General features: G+C 46.5%; 1 protein-coding gene across 2 annotated transcripts in view; it reads right to left on the bottom strand.

The window, feature by feature from the left end:
- The window catches only part of CORO1A (coronin 1A), a 76,675-nt gene that overhangs the window by 15,886 nt on the left and 37,139 nt on the right, over window positions 1-23,650 (bottom strand). For both annotated transcript variants that reach the window (XM_029607039.1, XM_029607040.1), the window contains exons 3-7: window positions 2,228-2,350; window positions 1,525-1,654; window positions 994-1,175; window positions 567-686; window positions 74-178 (exon numbers count right to left, since the gene is read on the bottom strand). In XM_029607039.1, the coding sequence (XP_029462899.1) occupies window positions 74-178; window positions 567-686; window positions 994-1,175; window positions 1,525-1,654; window positions 2,228-2,350 (660 nt within the window). The remainder of the gene's footprint in view (window positions 1-73; window positions 179-566; window positions 687-993; window positions 1,176-1,524; window positions 1,655-2,227; window positions 2,351-23,650) is intronic.

The raw sequence follows: 23,650 nt of genomic DNA, 5'->3' as shown, positions 1-23,650 counted from the left end.
GACTGGGGCTTGGTGAGAGTGGGGAGGCTTTTGAGGGCTTTTGAGGGCACACTGCAGTGGCTCCGGGCCTCACCTTTCCACACAGGTAGAAAATTCCTGTATCCCAGTCAAAGAAGGGAATGAGCACCCCGCTACTTGTGTCCAGTTCCTGTAGCGACATCGGCTCCTCCAGATTCTTCTGCAAAGGGAAGATGGGAAGCATCAGCCAGTCTGCTACACCGTTTGTACAGGTCACCTCCCCATGTCCGCAGCAGACTAACATGCTCTTGTCATTAGTAAATCCTAAGCATTTGGGCAGCCAGATTGTTATAAGTTCACACAGATCACTTTCCCCAGTTGTTAGCAGAATTGAGATTGAGGTCTGGGCCTGTTCCTTTTCCTCACTAAACTGGTCTGTGACCTGACTTGACCTTCGAGCTTGCTGCCTACGCGTTACCTAGTGATATATATTCTAGTGCTTAAATGGTTTTGACGCGCGCTCTTAACTGTGATGTCATCAGGCCTGCTTAAAGCTGGATGTCTCTCATGCGCATTTTCCCGGCAGAAAAGCGTCTGCAGGCTCTTACCGGGTCCCACAGCGCCACCTGCCGTTCGCTCATGCGGCTGAAGCCTGTGCTCAGGATCTTCCCATCAGAGACGAAGACGGCCCGGACTGGACGGCTGCCTTCATGGGGCTTGTCTTTCTCCTGCCAAGATCCAAAGAAACAAAAAGGAAACAAACAAACAAACAAACCCATAGTTGAAAACATTTGCCGCAAGACAAATAACGATGAGATTTATAGCACTGAAGTGGGGATTAGAACTGAGGCACCTCCATAAAATCAGTGGCCGATCCAGGGATTGGAGCGTATGCTCTGCAGGCACTCCTGTTCCAAGCACAGCAGCAGACTCTCCCTGCACGGGGAGAAAGAGCTATTCCTCCATTCCCAGGCCAGTGCTTTTCTCATCGGAGGGGCGAGAGCAGATGGGGACCATTCAGGTGTCTGGACTCACCGCCACAATCTTGTTTTGCCGCGGGTCAATGATGCGGATCTTCTTGTCCTTGCACGTGCTGCAGATCAGGCTGCCGTTGAAGTTCCAGCTCACACTGTAGATCATGTCGGTGTGGTGCTCATCCAGCGTAATCACTGCTTCCCCTGTTCCCACATTCCAGATGATAACCACGTTATCGCATCCTGGGGAGACAAAAGAGAATGGAGGAGGCAGCAAAGTCTGGTGGGGAGATACCAGCTCTGTATGGGGGGGGGGGGGGGTGATCCTGTCCAGGAGGACCACGGTCAAAGGCCAGACTACGTCTGTCACAGCCAACCACTTATCAAGCGCCACGCCGTAGGGGGACACCCTTTTTAGTAAAACACAGTCCTCTTTCCCACCCAATCACCTATACAATCAGCTTTCTATAACGTTCTTATGAAAACCAACTAGAGACAGACGTCAATGCTATGGAGACCACTGTCTTAAAGATACAGGTCTCTTTCTCTCTAAATAAAGAGGGTGTCTGTAAAAGCTCCCTCCCTTGCCTACCAGCGCTCATCAAGATGTTTTGCGCCGTGGGGTGCCAACCAACGATGCCCACTCTCTTGGAGTGGCCCTCCAGCGTCACGATGGGCTCCGATATGGACCGTACGAGACCTCCATCCGGAATCTCCCAGACCTGAGGCAGATGAAAGGCAGGCGATGAGATCAAAAGCAGCAAAGAGACACATGGAAGAGGGGGAGGGGGGTTCCTCTAGTTTGTAAACTCATTGGTCACGCTAGGAAGGGAGGACTGTTGTTGTTAAATCTCACCCCAAGCAGATAGCAGGAGTACATCAAGCAGGGAAGCCCTCAGTGCATCCAGGGCTCATTCTGAAGATGAGCCTGACTCCCTCGTTTGGACTCAATGTCCGGGGGAATCCTGGCATGCAGCAAGCACATCAGGACTCAGCCGTGTTTAGTTGTCTGAGCCTGCAATGCACCTCTCAGCAAACTCAAAGCCCACAGAAGTACACTGATCTCCAAACCTGCAAGCCTCTTCACCTGGCCCCTGTCCCTCATCCCCTTATAATCATATGGCTCCTGCTAGTGCTCTCCAGTCTTCTTACTGATTTGCACCACCCATATTAGCCCGACTTTCAGAGTGCCGGGTTAACGTTCGCCTTATTGCACCAGCCCCCATCACAGTGCAGGCGCCCTTCAGCCTCTTGACAATAGCATCAGTGCTGGAGCCCTCACCCCTCCTCCTTACCATGACAGTGCAGTCCTCGGAGCCACTGGCAATAACATTGTCGTTGTGCGGGCACCAATCGATATCCAGCACGGGAGCCGTGTGACCACACACGACAGGCTGGGACTTATCCAGACGCCCGGTCTGCAATGACACGAGAAAGCAAGAAGGAGTCATGTCAGTGATCATCCAGCGATCACAGTAACAGCCGCCGTGATAATGTGTACTGTGCAGCACTGGCAGGCACAGGGTAGCAATGAATCCCCACCTATCTGAGGAAGGGTAAGCGACACGCTGAAGGTTAGGGGGCGGTAAGGTCTCTCAGGACACTTAGTGCTATAACCACTGTGCCCCATATTATTGACTCAGTCAAGATCAATGAAGAGAAAGGTGCACTCCTGGAATACAGACTGATGCAAGTAGGTTTACACAAGAATACCCATCAAATTCACGCTCTTAAACTAAAGTACAAATGATGTTCTCCACTACATTGTGGATTTAGCTCTAGGGCAGCTAATTGTGTTATATTGTTCACTGTCTCTTTAATACATCATGGAAAAATCTGAGTACTGGAGCCTCTCAGATCAGGGTGTGAATAATATTCTGCTTGCACACTTGGCAGCATCAGTGACTCCTGCTGTAGTCCGCGCTTAATAAAATCTAAACAAAAAAAAAACCCTGAAATAGTGTGGTTAAGGAGAGACGCCACAATAATCAAACCGCCAACCATAGACCTAGGAATTATTAACATTACGCCCCCAGATCAAGTACGAGACCTAGGAATACAGATTGATGAGAACTTCACTATGAAAAAGCATATAAACAAATTATTCAAAACAGGTTACTCCAAGCTGCGAATATTACATCGACTGAAACACTCATTAACATTACAGGACTTCCGCACTGTCTTACAAACACTAATATTTTCAAACATAGATTACTGCAACTCCCTATTACTAGGCCTACCTTCAGGACTATTAAAACCTCTACAGTTACTACAAAATGCCTCTGCTAGACTATTACTAGGGACAAGGAAATTTGACCACATCACCCCCTCGCTGATAGCACTGCACTGGCTTCCTGTACAACCCAGAATTCATTATAAAGTATTAACTCTAATTTTCAGTGTCGTCAACAATATGAACCCTTGTTTATTAGGAGTGAAACTTCCACATTAGACACCACAGAGAGCCCTAAGATCACAAAACAAAGGACTTCTAACGGTGCTTTCCACTCAGAACACACACCTAACGCAAGTAAGAGACCAAATGTTTTCCATAGCAGGCTCCAAGCTGTGGAACTCACTTCCAGAGTCACTGCGTCAGATGACAGAAAGAAAGAGCTTCAAGCGTGAACTGAAAACATGGCTCTTTAGAAAAGCATACGATTTAACGTAAAACACCAAAACCCCGATACCTCCAACGTCAGCACCAGAGATAATGTTAGTGGAGCGAGCAATAAGCAGTGAATAATGTATAGTGTATTGCAGTGGTTCTCAACCTAACGTGACACACCTGACAGACTACGCTGACATGTATGACACATTTCTCATTTCAATTCACGGTGGAAATGAAAAATAAAGTATTATTTCTATTGTTAAGAATGACACAAGGGAAAGATAAGAACTCTGTCTGAACAGAAATTGCATAAATAGTAAACATCCCATACCAAAACATCAATTTCCAGCACTCAAACAGTAACCACCTTACCTAAGAAAAGGCAACATTGAAAATATTACACCAGGCCTTAAGACACCAATACACCTCCTATTAGGAAAATGGACAAAGCCAGGCTGCTCTAGAGCCCTACACAGAAACCACACGCCAGCAGAAAACCTCACCTGAATCACGTGCAGACCCTCACCTAACAAAGAATAAAGAGACCATAAAGCATAACTAGAAACATGCAGACAAAAACTGCATTTGAAACCACAACAAGCCGGAGAGACTATATGCAGTGTAACAAAGGAAAAAAGAGAAACTTCACCAGTCCTAAACACAAATCAAGAAATATAAAATCAATAGCAGTAAAACCATACTAACAAAAAACAGATTTCAAAATAACTCATGAATGGAATATCCAATAATTAAAAACTCGTATCAAAAAGTTCCAGATACCAATAAAATATTTCAAAATAGCAGACACACAGACCCAATAATGAAAAATAAGGATAAAAAATGCTTTGCTCTGCATACCTGGGAACGTTTGATATCCAGGTGCTCTAAAACTGTTTTTAATTGGCAGGAGGAGAGATGGTTTGCTTGCAACGTTCTCCTCGCTCTGTCACACACAAGCTCTCTCACACTGGCTCTCAATCACACACATATGCACATGCTTTTTCTCTCTCACTTATATAGGCTCTTAATCACACATTTACACACATGCTGTCTGTCTTTTCACACTTACACACAGGCTTTCAATCACACACATACATGCTTGTCTCTTTCTCTCACACACTTAAACACGTGCTCTCAATCATTCATATACTCTCTCACCTACACTGGTTCTCAATCACACACAGACACACATGCTCTCTCTCTTATTTATACACACAGGCTCTTAATCATACATACACATGATCTCTCTCACCTACACATTCAGGTTCTCAATCATACACTTACATTCATGCTATCTCTTTTACACACAAAGAATCTCAATCACACACTCTTTCACACAAACAGGTTTTCAATCACACACTTACACATACAAGCTCTCAATCACTCACATACATGCTGTTTCTCTCTCTCTCACACACACACACACACACACACACACAGGATCTCAAATATATATGATTGCTCACTAACTCACTCGTGCTCTCCCCCCACCAAACTAACGACAGCAACAGCCTCCTCCACTTCCAGCCCTCACGGCCTCGAGAAAGGAGTCCCATCCACCGCGGGGGCCGACATTGCTCCTCCTTTGCTCCGCGCCGCACTGCTCTTCTTCAGGACGCGCCGCCCTTCCTCGGTTCGATGCTGCATGCACTAGCATGGTCTCTTCTTCCGGCGCACGTGGCCACAGCACACTACTTCCTCTTCTGGGACGCGGAGGGGCGGGAAGAAGAGACCATGCTGGTGCCACTGACTCCAGCTCTCCTGCTGCGTTCCGCCTGGGCTATCTGCATTTTAAGCCCGAGCGGAGGATGAATTCCTATTTCTTTGGGGCAGGGGGAGCAGCTGGGTCAGCGGGGGACCGGGAACTGTGGCGACACGCCGGTTGAGAATCGCTGGTGTTTTGTAAGTAGAATTAGAATTTGTATTTGCTGTAGTGTTGACCTAGAATATAAATGTTGACACAGTGTTGACCAAGAATATGAAGGCTGATTTGTAAATCACAGTGATCTTCTTTTGGAACGATGGTATATAAAACGCCTAAACATAAAATAAATAAATAAACCACAGTGCGGCACTGGAAACTTGTGCTCAAGTCTCCTTCCAATGAAGCTGGCAAAAGTCGGATAAGCTGCAGAGGTGATGCACTCATTTCCAAGAAGAATGGGAAGATGGTCGCCGCATCTCAAAAAAGATATAGTTGCGGTGGAGAAGGTACAGAGAAGGGCAAACAAAATGATAAAGGGGATGGAACAGCTCCCCTATGAGGAAAGGCTGAAGAGGTTAGGGCTGTTCAGCTTGGAGAAGAGATGGCTGAGGGGGGATATGATAGAGGTCTTTAAGATCATGAGAGGTCTTGAACAAGTAGATGTGACTCGGTTATTTACACTTTCGAATAATAGAAGGACTAGGGGACATTCCATGAAGTTAGCAAGTAGCACATTTAAGACTAATCGGAGAAAATTCTTTTTCACTCAAAGCACAATAAAGCTCTGGAATTTGTTGCCAGAGGATGTGGTTAGTGCAGTTACTGTAGCTGGGTTCAAAAAAGGTTTGGATAAGTTCTTGGAGGAGAAGTCCATTAACGGCTATTAATCAAGTTTACTTAGGGAATAGCCACTGCTATTAATTGCATCAGTAGCATGGGATCTTCTTAGTGTTTGGGTAATTGCCAGGTTCTTGTGGCCTGGTTTTGGCCACTGTTGGAAACAGGATGCTGGGCTTGATGGACCCTTGTTCTGACCCAGCATGGCAATTTCTTATGTTCTTATGTTCTCCTCTGCTGGCCATTCAGCAGGACTCGGAGTAGATCGCACAGATTTCTCTTATGCCAGCAAGAGGATTTAAGCTGCCCAGGCATGCTATTTGGGGAGTGGATTTTATACTAATAAAAGAGGGAGGAAGAGAAATTATTTATTTATTTAAAATAATTTAACTGCTTTCCTAGCAAAATGTTTGAGGCCGAGTACATGGAATAAACACATTCTTGTTTTTATTATGTATGTAACAAGAGACAGTATCATACATAGTACAAGTCAATGCATGCTCTTCATTTCATATGAGCCAGTGTGAACCTAAGACAAGGCTTCATGACTGAAGGCCTGTGCAAATACCGGTAGGTACGTTTTAAATACTTTTTTTTTTTTTAAATGACTTCCAGAACAGCTTCGAGCAATAGTATGCTTGAAGTGATATCCAGAGCAGTGGGCCAGCCACCGAGAAAGCTCTCTCAGTCGTGACGTCCAAATGAGCCAGCTTCACGGAAGAGACCTCCAACAGATTTCTGTTTGCTGATCTTAAAGAACGTATAGGTTTATAAACCCATAGAACTATACTAATCCCGGAACTGGAGCCACCATTTGAACTGAATCTGCCATGTAACTGGTAACCAGAGCAGGGCTGGTTAGATATGTGGCACCTGTGTGTCACAGAATTGCACAAGGCTTAATATAAAGAGTGTGTGTTATACTGAAATGGTGATTTTCCTTCTAAGTGAAGTCTGCAAAGGTTGCAGTAAGATAATGTGGGAAGGTTCCAGTGAATCAAAGGTCATCTTTGCTGTCCGAAGAAACAGAAGACTTTTCTTCCCTGAGCTAATCAGGACATTGTAAGTAACTAAAATAGAGTGTATGGACAATCAGAAGGCCTGGATAGGCCGAATATGGGATTGTTAAATGGAAGGTGAGTTCTGTGGAATTAATGCGGCGAGTACTAAAGATTTTGGAATATTTCACCCTACTCTACTGTTTTTCCTTTTGCTTGACAAACTCTTTGGAATAAACTATTTTTGTTGTTGTTCAGAGCACAACCCTTTGGAGTGGACATTGGACTAAGTTGGTGATATGTGTGTTTGTACCCTTGGCCCAGTCTGGCCCTGCAGGTTTGCTTGCCCCCAGCTCACGACCCAGGAGAGACTTTGTGTGTTTCTCACCTTGGATGGGTGCTCTGAACACACTTTCACTAAAATAACATGGCCATTAGGGAACAAAGACTGCTCTATGACAAAAATCAGGTCATGACATCAGTGATGTAACAGTACAGATAAATAAATTACACAAATCGTTATTTAGGAAATGCAAGAAAAGTCCTTGACTTGCATCAAAATTAATTGTTTTCACCCGACTGAAAGATGATTTTGTTAATTTTGATAGTTTATAGGAGAGAAAAAAATATATTTTAAACACTTAATCACCATACATATTTTAAAAAGTTCCCTGAAGTCGTCCTGTTAAACTCAGTGAAAGCGTAGGGAAGGCTGTGCAGGAAACCCCCTTTCCCACTGATGTGAACTCGGTTCCCTGCCAGCATTGTGCCCTCTCCTCCAGCAGATGGCGCCAGAGATGTACTGCGGCACAGAGTCAGAAACCACCACAAGACACCATCATTTCTTTTCCTAGAGATAAGGGTCAGCAAACAATTTGCAGGTGAAACCTTTTTATTGGACTAACTGATTACATTTGTGACTAGTTTTCCAGAGCCGTGCCCTGTTCATCAGCTCAGTGCAGTATGAGCTAGAGGATGTTGCCTGCATGTGAAATTCCTACTGTACCTGAAATGTGACTGTCCGTGAGCTCGGGTTTGCAATGGCGAGCAATCAAATTTAAATCCAAAAAAAAAAAACCTCTCCCAGGGAGAAGAATTTGTAACTGGCTTTGAGCTCATTGTTGGAAATAAAACGTTAATGATAATGACTATACAAACGAGTTACAGGCAGGCCCGGATTTAGGCACAGACAACGCAGGCAACTGCCTTCGAGTTACAGGCGCTGGAGAGTTGCCCCTGATGGCCCAGCCCAAACCCCAATCTTCCGTCGTGCTGTCGTTTCCCCCTTCCAGCGCCAGCTCCAGTTAGTTGAAGGACGAGGAACAGGAATCAGCCTGGGAGCTTTCAAACAGCCCTCTTGCGCCGATCGACCCAGCCCTCCCTTTTACGAATTTCCCTGGTAACAGGAAGCCCATTTGGGACGAAACGGGGGGCCAGGATGCTAGAGGTTTGGTTAGCGCGAGAGGGTCGCTGAAGGGCCCTGCGCTGATTTATCCTCGTCTACTGCTGTCTGCAGCATCAGTTTCTGCAGTGAACGTACACATGTGCGTTCACTTTGGAAATGAGTGCAAAAGATGACCTGCCTACTTTACAACAGCACGGGCAGCAAGACAAGTGTTCCCACAATGACACAGCAGGTGACGGCAGAAAAACGATTCCTGTTCATACTGCTAGCGATATATTCCGACCGCTAGCCATAGCGCGTGACCACTTGTAAGATCTCTCTCCTTATCTAGAACATCTTCCTCATTTTTTTTACGCTACCATCTAGCCAGATAAGAATGCAAAATTCTTCGCTTAGTTCACACAGAGCAGCCCTTCCTTCCCATGTCTAACCACAAGGCTTTGTAATAATCTCTGTCAGGGGTTCTCAACCCAGTTCACAGGACACACTCAGCCAAAGCCTGGTTTTCAGGATCTCAGGTTAGATTGGCCGGCATGGTTAGCGATTTGATTATTAGGAATGTATATAGCTGGGTGGCTGCTGGATATGAGGATCGCTGGGTAAGTTGCCTGCCTGGTGCGAAGGTGGTGGACATCATACATCACCTAGATAGGATTATAGACAGTGCTGGGGAGGAGCCGGCTGTTGTAGTACATGTGGGCACCAACAACAAAGGAAGGAGTGGGAAGGAGGTTCTGGAAGCCAAATTTAGGCTCTTAGGTAGAAAGCTGAAATCCAGAACCTCCAGGGTAGCATTCTCTGAAATGCTCCCTGTTCCACGCTCAGGTTCTCCGTGGCAGGCAGAGCTCCGGATGAGACGATGGTGCAAGGAAGAGGGATTCAGTTTTGTAAGGAACTGGGGCACATTTTGGGGAAAGGGGAGTCTTTTCCAAAGGGATGGGCTCCACCTTAATCAGGGTGGAACAAGGCTGCTGGCACTAACCTTTAAAACGGAAATAAAGCAGCTTTTAAACTAGAACAAAGGGGAAAGCCGATAGTTGCTCAGGAGTGCATGGTTCGGAAAGAGATATCTTCAAAGGATACTAATGATGCATTAGAATTAGGGCATCCCAACAGAGAAGTTCCAATAATAAGAAAAGTAGTACATGTGCCTATAAGTAAAGAACCACATGAGTTAAAAGATTCCAAATTATCTGTCAACTGATAACCATTTTGTTAATACCAACACACTTTGAAATGTCTGTATGCCAGTGCCAGAAGTCTAAGAATGATGAGATAGATAAAATTGGCATCTCAGAGACCTAGTGGAAGGAGGATAAACAATGGGACATTTGATACCAGGGTACAAATTATATCACATTGATAGAATGGATCAACTTTGGGGCGGGATGGGGCTTTATTCTTGGGTTAAGCAGTTTGGACTCTATCTACCCCTTGAGATCCTGCCAAGTACTTCTGACCTGGCTTGGCCACTGTTGGAAACAGGATACTAGGCTTGGTGGATCTTTGCTCTGACCTAGTATGGTAAGTTTTATGTTCTTTATATTTAGGATGTCATAGAGTCCAACAGGAGCCTGCAAGAGCCTTAAAGCATAGTACAATCTTTATGGGTAGAAATCCCTCGTGTGTTGGGGAAAAGTATAGCGATAGGAGTATACTACCTTCTACCTGGCCAAAATGATAAGATAGACTATAAAGTACTAAGAGAAATAAGGGAAGCTAATCAATTTTGGCAATGCAGTAATAATGGGAGATTTCAATTAACCCATATTGACTGAGTAAATGTAATATCAGGACAAGCTATTCCTGGAAGGAATAAATAACTGCTTCATGGAGCAAGTGGTTCAGGAAACGAAGAGAGAGGGAGCTATTTTAGCTCTAATTCTTAGTGGAACGCAGGAATTGGTGAGAGAGGTAACGGTGGTGGGGCCACTTGGCAATAGTGATCATAACATGATCCAATTTGAATTAATGACTAGACTAGCCACTAAATTTTCAAAAGTGAAAATTTTATAAAATGAGGAAGATAGAACAAAACTGAAAGGTGCAGCTACAAAGGTTAAGAGTGCACAACAGGCATGGATATTGTTTAAAAACACCATCTTATAAGCACAGTCCAGATGTATTCCACGCACTAAGAAAGGTGGCAGGAAGACCAAATGCCTGTTGACTTGGTTAAAAGGTGAAATGAAAGAGGTCTTTCTGTTGCGGCCCCAGTCGCCTCTCTCACGATTGGGGCCGTGGCCGCTTACCCTCGCTCCAGACTGCGGGCGAAACTGCTGGGTTCCTGGCCTGCTAGGCCGCATGGCTGCGGTGTCTCCACGAGGGAGACGCCGCCGAGGCTGACGCTGACTCCGCCCCCCGCATTGCTACGCACGCATGCGAAGACAGAGCTTTTAAAGCTCCAGCACCCGGAAGTGCTGGACAGCCCCCTGGATGACGTCAGATGCCGGCAGAGTACTTAAGGCCGGTGTCTGACTCCAGAACTTCGCCTTGCAACGAGGTCTCTCCTTGGAGTGTCTAGTTGCCGTCCTGATCCCGCTGCTCCTGCTGCCTTGGTTCCTGCTGATTCTGCTGCCTTGGTTCCTGCTGATCCCGCTGTCTTGGTTCCTGCTGACCCTGCTCTCCAGCCCTGCGGAGCCTGCCAGTTCTTCCGGTGGGTCCTGTCTCCTCTTCCGTGTTTCTGTCCCGGATCCAGCTCCGGTTGTTCTCTCGCTGCTGATCTCCTGGTACCTGACCCTGGCTTGCTTCTGATGTTCCATGCCTTCCGCCTGCCCTAACCTTCGGACCTTCTCCTCGACTCGCCTTACTGCTGCCACCTAAGTCCCAGCGGTCCAGATCCCTACGGGCTCCTCCTGGGGGGATCTAGGATCTCCAGGGTGAAGACGCCTCCAGCACGTCAGCTTGGTTCCGCCTCCCGGCCTACTATCTACGAAGCTTCCAGTTCCATCAGGCCGGTCCAAGGGTCCACCTCACCCCGCAACAGTAACAGTTTTAGCCAAAAAAACTTTCTTCAAAAATTGGAAGAACGATCCATCTGAAGAAAATTGGAAAAAGCATAAGCATTGGCAAGTTAAATGAAAAACACTGAAAAGATAGGCTAAGAGAGAATTCGAAAAGAAGTTGGCCATAGAGGCAAAAATTCATAACCTTTTCAAATAAATTCGAAGCAGGAAACCTCTAAGGGGATTCGGTTGGATCATTAGATGATTGAGGGGGAAAAGGGGCATTTAGGAAAGATAAGGCCATCACAGAAAGATTAAATGAATTCTTTGCTTCAGTATTTACTAATGAAGATGTTGGGGAGATACCCATTCTGCAGATGGTTTTCGAGGGTGAAGGTTCAGGTGAACTGAACCAAATCATGGTAAACCTAGAAGATGTTAGCAGGCCAGACTGACAAACTGAAGAGAAACAAATCACCTGGACCAGATGGTATACACCCCAGGGTTCTGAAAGAACACAAAAATGAAATTTCTATCAATTACTAGTAATTTGTAACCTATCATTAACATTGTCCATTGTACCTGAAGACTGGAAGGTGGCCAATGTAACCCTAATATTTAAAAAAGACTCCAAGGGTGAGCTGGGAAACTATAAACCGGTGAACATGATTTCATTATCAGGAAAAAAACAAAATCGAAGAACATTTAGCTAGACATGGTTTAATGGGACACAATCAACATGGATTTACCCAAGGGAAGTCTTGCCTTACAAATCTGCCTCATTTTTTTTGAAGGGGTTAATAAACGTGGATAAAGGTGAACCGGTAGATGTGGTGTATTTGGATTTTCAGAAGGCAATTGACAAAGTCCCCCATGAAAGAATTCTAAGAAAATTAAAAAGTAATGGGATAGGATGCAATATAATTTTGTGGATTGCAAACTGGTTAAAAGGCAGAAACAGAGAGTAAGATTAAATGTCAGTTTTCTCAGTGGAGAGAAATAAACAGTGGAGTGCCTCAGAGATCTGTACTTGGGCAGTGTTTTTTTTTAATATATTTATAAATAATCTGGAAAAGGGAATGATGCGTGAGATGATCAAATTTGCAGATGACATCAAATTATTCATAGTTAAATCACAGGTGGATAGTGATACATTTCAGGAAGACCTTGTGAGACTGGAAGCTTAGGCATCCAAATGGCAGGTGAAATTTAATGTGGACAAGTGCAAGGTGACGCATATAGGAAAAATAATCCATTCTTAGTTATACGATGTTGTTTAGTTTTAAGAATTATTACCCAGGAAAAAGATCTAGGCATCATAGTGGGAAATATATTGAAATCGTTGGCTCAGTATACTATGGCGGTTAAAAAAGCAAACTGAATGCTAGGAATTATTAGGAAGGGAATGGTGAACAAAACGGAGAATGTCATAATGTCTCAGAATTGCTCTATGGTGAGACCACAGCTTGAGCACTATGTTCAATTCTGGTCGCTGCATTTCAAAAAAGATATTGAAGCACTGGAGAAGGTATAGAGAAGGACGACCAAAATGATAAAGGGGATGGAACAGCTCCTCTATGAAGAAAGGCGAAAGAGATTAGGGCTGTTCAGATTGGACAAGAGATGGCTGAGGTGGGTATGATGGAGGTCTATAAAATCATGAGAGGACTAAAACAAGTTACCGTAAATCGGTTGTTTACTCTCAGATAATTCAAGGACAAGGGGGCACGCCATGAAGTTAGCAAGCAGCACATTTAAAACAAATCAAAGAAAATTATTTTTCACTCAGCACATATTTATGCTTTGGAATTCATTGCCAGAGATTGTGGTTAAGGCATTTAGTTTATTTGGGTTTAAAAGAGGTTTAGCAAGCTCCTAGAGGAGAAGTCCATATCCTGCTATTAGTCAAGTTGATTTAGGAAATAGCCACTGCTTATTACCAGCATTAGTAGTGTGGGATCTATTTAGTCTTTGGGTACTTCCCAGGTGCTTGTGTCCTGGATTGGCCACTATTGGAATCAGGATGCTGGGCTTGATGGACCCTCGGTCTGACCCAGTATGGCAACTTCTACTTAACTCTGTCTTTGCATTGCAGCCTGCCAGCGGCGGATTCCCGATGAAGACCGGCCCGGGGATTCGCCGCCCAGGAGATACCATGTGGTCTGCCGAGCGCGGCTCTGTCACAGCCGCACTCGGCAGACCACGTGACTAGCGCGACCGGCCCACCGGGGGATGCCCGATCCCCCGATGGGCCAAGCCGCCCCTGCAGCCTGCCAGATAGAACACGGGTTGCTGAATCATTCAGCTAGGGCCTTTTAACTCTCAAACATGTGCTGCAAAGTTGTGCTTCTGATATCTCTTCACTTTTTTGCAACTAAGGATCCTTGCACTTATCCCGCTCCTTCAAAAAGGTTTGTTACATTTCAGCCTCTGCCACCTGCCTCGGGAAGAGGTTCCTTGCATCCACTATCTTATTCATGAGCACCTTTCTTCCTGACATTGTTTCTGAGTCTGGTTCCTTGGAGCCACATATCACGAGCTTTTCCTTCTAGAGCTTTTTTCCCCACTGAAAAAGATTTACTTTTTGTGCATTGGTATCTTTCAGGTATTTTAATGTCTCTATCTCTCTTCTCTCCTTTAGGGTACACATCTTTAGATCCTAAAGCCTCCTCTTATAGGGGCTTGTATTGCAGACGCCCAGACCAATTGGGATGCCCTTCTCTGGACTACTTCCACTCTGTGTACATCCTTCCAGAGATAGGGCCTCCAAAACAGGCCAGAACAGTCCAGGTGAGGTCTCACCAATCACCTGCACAATGGCATAATCACTTGTTTAAAATAAACTATGTCTGCACCCTCCCATCCCTCTGGCCGCCACCTTCTCGCACTGCTTTTCTACCTGGAAATCACTGGACGGAAGGTTGCCCCCCTCCCCGGGGTCTCTTACCTGTGCCCTGCCCCCACTGTGCACCGCTCCCTCAGACTTCTACACCCCCAAACTGTGAAGGATTTCAAAGGGGCGTGGGACAAACACTGTGTGTGGATCCATAAAGACTTGAGGATGTGAATGAAGAGAAGAGGCATGGGGGTGGCTTGCGGGAATGATGGCTACTACCTGGTAGGGATGTGAATCGTTTTTCTGACGATTGAAAATATCGGACGATATTTTCAAACTCGTCAAAATTCGGGGGGGAAGGGGGGGGGGCCCCGAAACCGATAGGAAAACCCCATGAAAATTTTCGTGGGGTTTTCTTATCGTTTTGGGGGTGGGTGGGAAGAAAGGGCACACTGAAAAACAACCCCCAAACCCACCCTGAGCCTTTAAATCGAACTGTTTTGAATTATTTCGAATCCCCCACCCTCGCGACGCCCCCAAAACTTTTTTAAAGTACCTGGTGGTCCAGCGGGGGTCCCGGGAGCGATCTCCCGCTCTCGGGCCGTCGGCTGCCACTAATCAAAATGGCGCCGATGGCCCTTTGTCCTTATCATGTGACAGGGGCCATCGGTGCCATTGGCCAGCCCCTGTCACATGGTAGGAGCAATGGATGGCCCGCGCCTTTTTTTTTTTTGCTTGAGATATTAGAATGGTTAACGTTGAAACACTGCGGCACCTTTTATTTTAATTTATTGAGACGTTCCAAACGTTGACCTGCTGTGACATGCTTAGAGCTCACTTGTTGGAAGAGCATGAAGCAAGCAGTGCTGCTGACGATATTACCCAGTGCAGAAACGTGACGAGAGGTGCCACGTCGGTGAAACCGGTCAGAAGCTAAAGAGCAGCAGAAATCTTTAGAGATAAAAGAAAAAAAATAAAAGCATCCCGGAGAAAAGTAAGGTGACCCCCCCTCTCCTGTGGGGGAACATTTTTCCAGGCCTTTAAACCACTGCAACAATGACCTCAGGAGTAGAAGACTAAAAGGGAACTGTAAAACGACCCAACAACACAAGACATTGTAAATTAAAATGATGAAACTCTGGGGGGAAAAATATACAAAGGGACACTGGCTTTCTCACTCATTAGCGGTCACAGGGCCCAAATTACTAAGCCTTCCCCCCCCATTGACACAGAATGGGAGAAAAGCCTTAGTCAATCAGACCCATGGCACTTCTCTGGGTTTCTCTGTCAAGTTTCCTCATCCCTCTGGAAACACTGCTCCTCCCAACTCAATCCTTTCTTTCTTTTTTTTTTTAAACCAGCAATTCTCCTGCTCGGTTAGAGCCAGTAATGGGATCCTGATGCCTCCATGAGCCTTGATTCTGCACTATCTGGGACTTTTCGTCCCCTGGCTTTTTGAAGTCTTCGAAGGGAAAGACTGCCTGTTTGCAGATGGTTTGCAAACTAGCAATGGAGCAGACATGCCAGAGGGGGTAAATAAGATGAAAGATGAGTTTAAAAAGCAGGAAAAATATTCCAAAGTATGGCAACTACGCTTTAATCCAAAAGAAGTCGAAATCATGTGTTTGGGAGGCAGAATTCCAAGGGCCAAATGCGTTTCTGGAGGTGAAGAAGTAGCGGTCACTAAAAAGGAAAGCGATCCGGGGGTCGGCATCTCTAATGACCTCTAGGTAGCCGGTCAGTGTGACAAAGCCGTTGAGAAAGCTGAGAGTGCGCCGGGATGTACAAAGGGACGTTCTGCTAGCAGGAGAGGGATCTGGTGAGACCCCCATCTTGGGAACTGCCTTGAGTTCTGGAGACCGTATCTCTAAGAGGGCACTGACAAGGTAGAGACCATTCAAAGGAGGGCTGTCAAAATGCTGCATGGAGACCCAATGTATGCAAATATATCTCATGCATATTCATGTATAGATACCCTAAAGAAAAAACAAACAAACCAGAAAACCAGACTGCTTAGGTGAGCCTCCAGCACAGGGTTGAGATGGCAGAGACGTAGCCAGGCCATTTGGCACCTATGGCCAAGCGAAAATGTGCGCCCGCACCCTGAACACAACAAACATCATGAGCTAGGAGACTCCGTTACATGGAGGGGGGGCTGTGATTTTTATTTTCCTCTGGTTCCTGTGGGCTTCCAGCTCAATCGGAACCAGTAACAAGATCCTGGGACCTTGAACCTTCATTCATAACTACCAGGGATCTTTCTTTCCCCTGATTTTATACACCCTCCCTGTTTATTTACTCCGGTCATTGCAGCGTCAGTCCTGGGCTGGGGGGACCGTGCACCGGGGCTCCCTTCAGAGCCCTGCAGCCATCGGCCCCCAATCCCAAGCACCAGGTGTCACCCTTGGGCAATGACCACGATTCCTTCCTTGCTTTCGCAGCATCCCCGGCCCCTGCTGATCCTTGTGCCTTTCAGCACGATGACGTTGACCACGGACCCTCAGCAAATACAGAATAAGTGACCACAAATTAGAAATATGCAAACAAAAACCCCAAGTGGAAACCCCCAAAAGCCAGGCTCTGCACGCATGCAACAGCAGAGAAATAATACCAGAAACACATTTCCTCCTGTACTGCGCTAAATAAAGTATCATGAGCCGTGCCTTCCCAAAGCTGACATATTCCATGGACCAAACTGTGAGTGTAAAGTGAATGCTTCTGACTATCCTTGCTGTCTGGCCGTTTTATTTTTTGGATCCCTTGGGTCCTCAGATCTTTTCCCTGCTTTACTCTTGTTGGTCTCCTTACTCGTCGCCTGTTCAAATTCTGTTTCATCTCTCTCCCGTCTTCTTCAGTTCTCTGTCTAATGTCGCTCTTTCCCGTTTCTTCTCCTTTGTCTCCATTTATCTTTATCGCTGCCTCTCAATCCACTCATTTAGATTTCATCCCCCCTTCTCTCCTTCCAGTTCTCCGTGCCAAGCCTAGCCCTCCCTACTCTCCCCTCTATCGCCCCCTCTCAGTCCTCCCTCTCCCCTTCATTGAGTTGCTCTTTTTACCATCTCCAGCTATCTGGCCCCCTTTTCCTTCCCCTCAATAGTTTCTTGTTCTCTTGAACCGCTCACCCTCACCACATATCTTCCGCTTCTCCCCCTCTCTCATCTTCCAACACATCACACCTTCCACCCTTCCCCAGGGCTGGTGCAAGGATATTAGATGCCCTAGGTGAACCGTACATCCTTGTGCTTCCCCCCACCCAGCCATGACCCCCCCACACATAATTTAAAAAGTATGCATGTGAGGTAAATATATCACTTCCAACAGTATGTATATTATATTTACATGCCCTGCTGTGGTGCCAACCAGAAATCCCTTCCAAAAAAGTTAAAAAAAAATAGACACTTGGAACCCATATGATATTAGGCCTACAGTAACACATGCTGGGTGAAGGCTTGGCCCTCAGAAAGCCACAAGTAAATTGAATTACAAATACAATATAGTGAATCTTCCATACCAAAACAACACCAGCTGCCAGCACTCAAAGAGTAACAACCCTACCTATGAAAATTTTGAATATTTTGGGCACTTATCCAGCTAAGGTTTAGCTGATATCTCATTATCTAGCTAAAATTTAGCAGAATAACATAGGGCTATTCCGGGGGCGTTTCTGGGGAGTTAGGTTAGCTAACTCTGGTCGTGCCATAAAGGTATCCTAAAGTTAGTTGGATAAATTAATTTGGTTATCTTTAAGATAGCTCTCTACGTTCAATAGTGCAGCTGCACCTCTAAAGTTAGCTGACTTTGCAATTCAGCCAGTGGCTGAATGTTACCCCCAGTGCAAACAGAAACATGCAGACAAAAACTGAACTGGAAATTGCCACAAGCTAGACTCTGTATGCAGTGCAACAATGGAAAAATAGAAACTCATATAAAACTTCTCAAAATGGCAATAAAATATTCCAAAACTGCTGATACATCACAGAATACCCAATAATTATACCTAACAACAACAAAAAAATGTCTCTGCTTTCCATTCCTGGGAACTTCTGATTTCCAGATAACCCTGAGATTGTTATGGATTAGCAGGGGGAGGAGAGGGGACTGTTGCGCATAAACGTTCCCCATACACACATGCTCTCTCTCTCAAATATGATCATCGTACACACTCACACACACACTCACACACACACTCATATGTTCGCTCTCTCCCATGCTCACATGCACACACACGCTTGAATGCTTGCTCTCTCACATGCTCAATCATACACACACACACTCATACGCTTTCTCACACGCTCATATGCATGCACAGGCACATTCTCTGGCATGCTCAATCATATGTATGCACACATGCTCATACACTTCTCACATGCTCAATCACACACACACACACTCTCTTTCACTTGTTTTCCCCTCTGGAAGCACAAGGGGCAGCAGCAGTAACAGCTTTCTCCTTCAGCCCTCAAGGCCCACCAGACCCTTTCTCTTTCTTCCAGCCTCCAGGCACGCTGTTCCTTCTCTGGACTGCGAGGAGGGGGGGGGGGCACAGGGGCGTGGAAAGGCCAATGCTTCTTCTTGCGGCTCATGGCCATACTCTTCCTTACTGCCAGGGTCGGGGGGAGGAGGAGGAAGCTGATGCTCGTTGCAGCCCCGTGGGCCATGCTGCTCCACACTGCACTAGTGCCACAATGGCGGCCCCTGGTGGCTGGCACCTATGACCAGGGCCATGTCAGCCATAGGCTAGCTACGACTCTGCCCAGAGGTCACCGATGGTAAACGCAAAAACAGAAAATTCTAGAACGCAGTGGGAATAAAATTGAGAAGACAATTAAAAAATAATAATATTGCAATGTTATACCTCTTACCCTGCAAAGTCACAAATGAAGGGGGTTTTTTTTGTCGCTTCCATTCACTAGAACAGGGGATGGCGAACTCCAGCCCTCGAGGGCCGCAAACAGGCCAGGTTTTCAGGATGTCCACAATGAATATGCATGAGAAAGATCTGCATGCACTGCCTCCACTGGATGCAAATCTTTCTCGTGCGTGCTCATTGTGGATATCCTGAAAACCTGGCCTGTTTGCGGCCCTCGAGGCCTGGAGTTCTCCATCCCTGCACTGGAATGAAGGCAATCCTTGTACTGTATTTAATAATGAGATGCCACTGAGGTCATAGGGATTAATTGTGAAGTTATTGGGGGGAGTGTGATGCCATTAAAGTCCCGGGTAATGTCGCTGCTCTGGAGAGTGATGCCGTCAAAGTGGTTTTTTAAAAAATGTGAATGTCACAGTTGGGCAGGTGCTGCTATAGAAGCCTATGGAAGTGAGTTCTGTGAGTAACAGAAGTCTCTGGAAAAGAATTGACATGGTTAGGAGAATACCATTTACGTGACGCTCGGGGGGGGTGAGATGCAGTTAGCAGAGGGACGCCACTGAAATATCGAGAGGCCAGTGATACGGTTTGGGGGCTGACGTGACTGAAGTCTGTAGCAAGACAGGCATGCGGTTGTTAAAGGCACTCAGCACCCCACAGAAGCTTTCCATGTTGGGTTATCGCTCTGTCCATCTCCCTGTCCCCTTCTCTATCTCTCTCTCTCTCTCTCTGTCTCTGAGATGTCTCTGCGGAGCACGGGGGGAGCAGGTTAAACTGGCGGAAGTGAGCAGCTTGCAACACGCAGCGCTGCACCCTGAACAGAGCTTTACCATATATGGGAAGGAGAAGGCTGCTCTGTTCTTCTTTCTGCACTTGTGCACTTTCAGGGGAAACCAACAACAGGAAACGTGCAAGACTCTCTCTCAGCTCCATACTTCAGGGAAGGCACTGTAAGTGAAAGCAGCCTTACGAACAGGGTTACTTCACTGCCCGCCCTGCCAGCACCGGAACCCATGCACCGCTCCTCCAGTGCCCCTTCGATGCCCTGCTATTACAGTACTAAGCCTACAAACACATCCTGTGGATTTAAACTCTACCAGCAATACCTCAGTATTACCTTGCAGCACCCCCTCCCCCTTCTATTCCACTAGTGAGAGCCCTCCACACTGGGCTGCAGTGCATTTCATGCTTCTTTACTGCATCCCCTGCTGGCCCAGAACTGAGAGCCACCCAGACCCGGCCGCGTGAAGAATTAAAGGCATTTCCATAGGTAAAATGGTGCTTTGCCCATGGAAATGGCTCGTTCTAAAGTTTCCTACCCTATATGCAAGTAAACGTGTATGTTCCTGTCCTGTATGCATGTTAAGTTTGCCTGGACTGAGCGGAGCTGGGGAAGGGGTTTCCACTTACACGCAGACTTTTTTGGATTTTCAAAAGTGTGCAGATATATTTTCCCCACAATGTCTGCGTATGAATTAGCCGGTGTAACTGGTGGGGTGATTTTCCAAGCAAGCATATTTGGAACTGCAGAGCAGCAGCTCATCCACGTCACCTGCGCCCCCGAAGCCTCCTCCGTACAACGTGGGCCTCTGTTGCTGGACAGACAGATGTGGGAATGGAGCAGATCCATTGCTCATGGGCAGAGAAAAAGAGGGGGAATCCACTGTCATGGCGTTCTCAACCCCAGCACAAGATCTCCCATATTTCTGAGGGCATACAATTGTGCCACTCAGTCCAAAGTTAAGCGACTTAATGTTAGATTTCTAAAAATCAAAATGAATGTACAAAGATCACAAAGGCCTAAACAGTCAACAACTTCACCGGGGCTCAGTGAAACTGGGATATATTGCGGTGAATTTTCAGAACATTCTGCGCGAAAAAACTGGCTACATCCGTGCACATGCGATGCGTTCACGCATAATCTGTATTTTGTAAACGAGTTGCATACGTGCCTGTACGCATCTTCATGAGTAAAAATGCATGTGAAAAAGTGAGCATGCTAAGGGCGAGTCAGGGTGTGGCTTGCATATAAGTGCATAATGAGCCATTTTAAAAGCGACCCGCAATCATCATCGACACTGGGTGACTACATTTTACTACTGCTCATTGACACACGAGTTCAAACTTTCATGGCATTAATCAACAGTGATTGGCGTGCTGGCTTCTCCAGGTGAGTGGACATGGCAGCAGGCTCGCGGGTGGGAGTGAATGTACCTAGGACAGACTGAGGGGTAACTGAGACAGACTCGGTCATACTCTGCCCGCTTCCACTCTGTCTTGGGAGGGGGTGGGGGCTATAGATTGCATGCCCTTCCCTATAAGGACACCAGGGGATGACAAGACCACCTACCAGAACTGCAAGGGCTTCCACTCCCTCAATGGGCAGGTGGCCTGCGATGCCAAGGAGATCGTTAATGACATCGAGCCCAGTTCTCCAGGACACAGTCACAGTGTCTCCATTCTCTGGCAGTCAGGAATTCATGACCGCTTCCATGAAGGGCACGTCACTAGGGGCTGGCTTCTAGGTAGGAGTGCACTTCACACTGCCACCACACAGCAAGTAACCTCTCGGTTTTGTTTCCCCCCTGTATACAGGCGGCGCGACAGCGCTGGCCCAGGAGAACCGCTCTAACCTTGCCCAGTGCACTGTCCTGCTGCCCAACACCTCCCCTTTTTGTTAGGATACTTTTCCCAGGTAAAGTTCCGTGCAATACTTTTGAACATTTTAAAGTAGGCGCATGCTTGCGAGCCCCTGCTCAACCCCACCCCTGGGAAGGCCTCCTTTCGTCGTGGACAAAATAATGCATGCAATGGTGCTACATTGTGTAATTTTGCCTGCAGGCAGGATGGTCAGTCTTCAGAGATCTCATGTCTGCAGGTAAAATACTGTTTCACCCATGAAAATGGCTTTGATAATTCTCCTGAAAGCGACAAGGAAATCCTCCGTTGCCAGTCTGATTTTGGGAAAACTGCTAAAAAAAAGTCTTACGCAGGCGGCATCTCACGCCACAGCGACTGAATGCGATATTCCCAGAGCTCTCCCCGTACAGCTGGAGAAGCTGTAATTCTCTGGGAAGCACCATAGGTTTGGTGGAACTGTCCCAAGCTTGAATCTCTTGCCAAAAGTATATAGACGACTGCATCAACAGCCTGACACACGGGGAACACCATGGAATCAGGAAAGGTTTCTATTGGGTTTATTAATTTCTGGACGAGGTCCCAAACTAAGCAAACTGGACACCACATTTTTTACTGGCAGCATATTGTAAGTAAATGGATGCAGGGTTGATCCCCCTATTAAACATTTATCCTACAAGGGATCATCTCGTCCGTATCTGTTACCAGCTCGTTTTTCATGTAAGACTTTGTGCGCGATATACGCAATAGGGTGCCCGTGCTCTTATGTATATATTGGTCAAACAAAGAGGGAAGTTAAATTGAGAATAATTGAACACAAAAGTAGTATACGGACTTTGAAAGAAAATGCGCCACCTGTGTCCCATTGAGTACCATTATCACACAAGACAGAAGATTTAGGTATAGCAACTGAAACGGATTTAAGTTTTTTAAAAAACATATATCGAAGAAGATAAATGAAGGATATTTTAAACTGTTAACGTTAAGGCGACTAAAAGCACTTTTAAAACACTATGGGGTAAATTTTAAAAGTCCTGCGCGCGTAAATCCAGCCGGATTTACGCGCGCAGGAGACTTGTGCGCCGGCGCACCTATGTTGCATAGGCCGCCGGCACGCGCAAAGCCCCGGGACGCGCGTAAGTCCCGGGGCTTTACTTAGGGGGCGTGTCGGGGCGGTGTGGCATTCGAGGGCGTTCCGGGGGAGGGGCTGTGGGCGTGGTGCCGGCCCAGGGGTGTTCCGGGGGCATGGCCGAGGCCTCCGAAGCAGCCCCTGGACCGGGGAATGGCGCGCAAGTTACGCCTGCTGGGGGGGTTGGAAAAAAGTTCCGATTTCGGAGCGGCCTTGAAGGGAATGGGGAAAGCCATCGGGGCTTCCCTCGGGCTCGGCACACGCAAGGTGCACATGTGTGCACCCCCTTGCGCGCGCCGACGCTGGATTTTACAACATGCTCGCGGTAGCGCGTGCATGTTGTAAAATCGGGCGTAGATTTGTTCGCGCCGGATTGCGTGAACAAATCTACGCCCGCGCGTATGTTTTAAGATCTGCCCCGATGATTTTAGAACTATTATGCAAGCGTTAATCTTCGCCAGCACAGACTATTGTACCACCCTGTTCCTAGGTCTTCCAGCATCAACAGTCAGGCCATTACAACTCTTACAGAATGCCGCTCCTAGAATACTGATGGGTAAAAAAAAAAAAAAAGGACACATAACCCCCGTCTTATCAGTGTTTCATTGGCTACCAATTGAGTCACGAATTCTTTTTAAAACATTATGTACCTTACATAAGGCAATCTTTGGTGACAAAAACGACTGGCTAAAAGCTGCAACAAGGCTACATAGGCCACCAAGGAATCTGAGATCCGCAAATAAGGGTT

The sequence above is a fragment of the Rhinatrema bivittatum genome, chromosome 6 (genome assembly GCF_901001135.1).
Source record: "Rhinatrema bivittatum chromosome 6, aRhiBiv1.1, whole genome shotgun sequence".
NCBI lineage: Eukaryota > Metazoa > Chordata > Amphibia > Gymnophiona > Rhinatrematidae > Rhinatrema > Rhinatrema bivittatum.
This window is presented reverse-complemented; position numbering and strand designations above follow the sequence as displayed.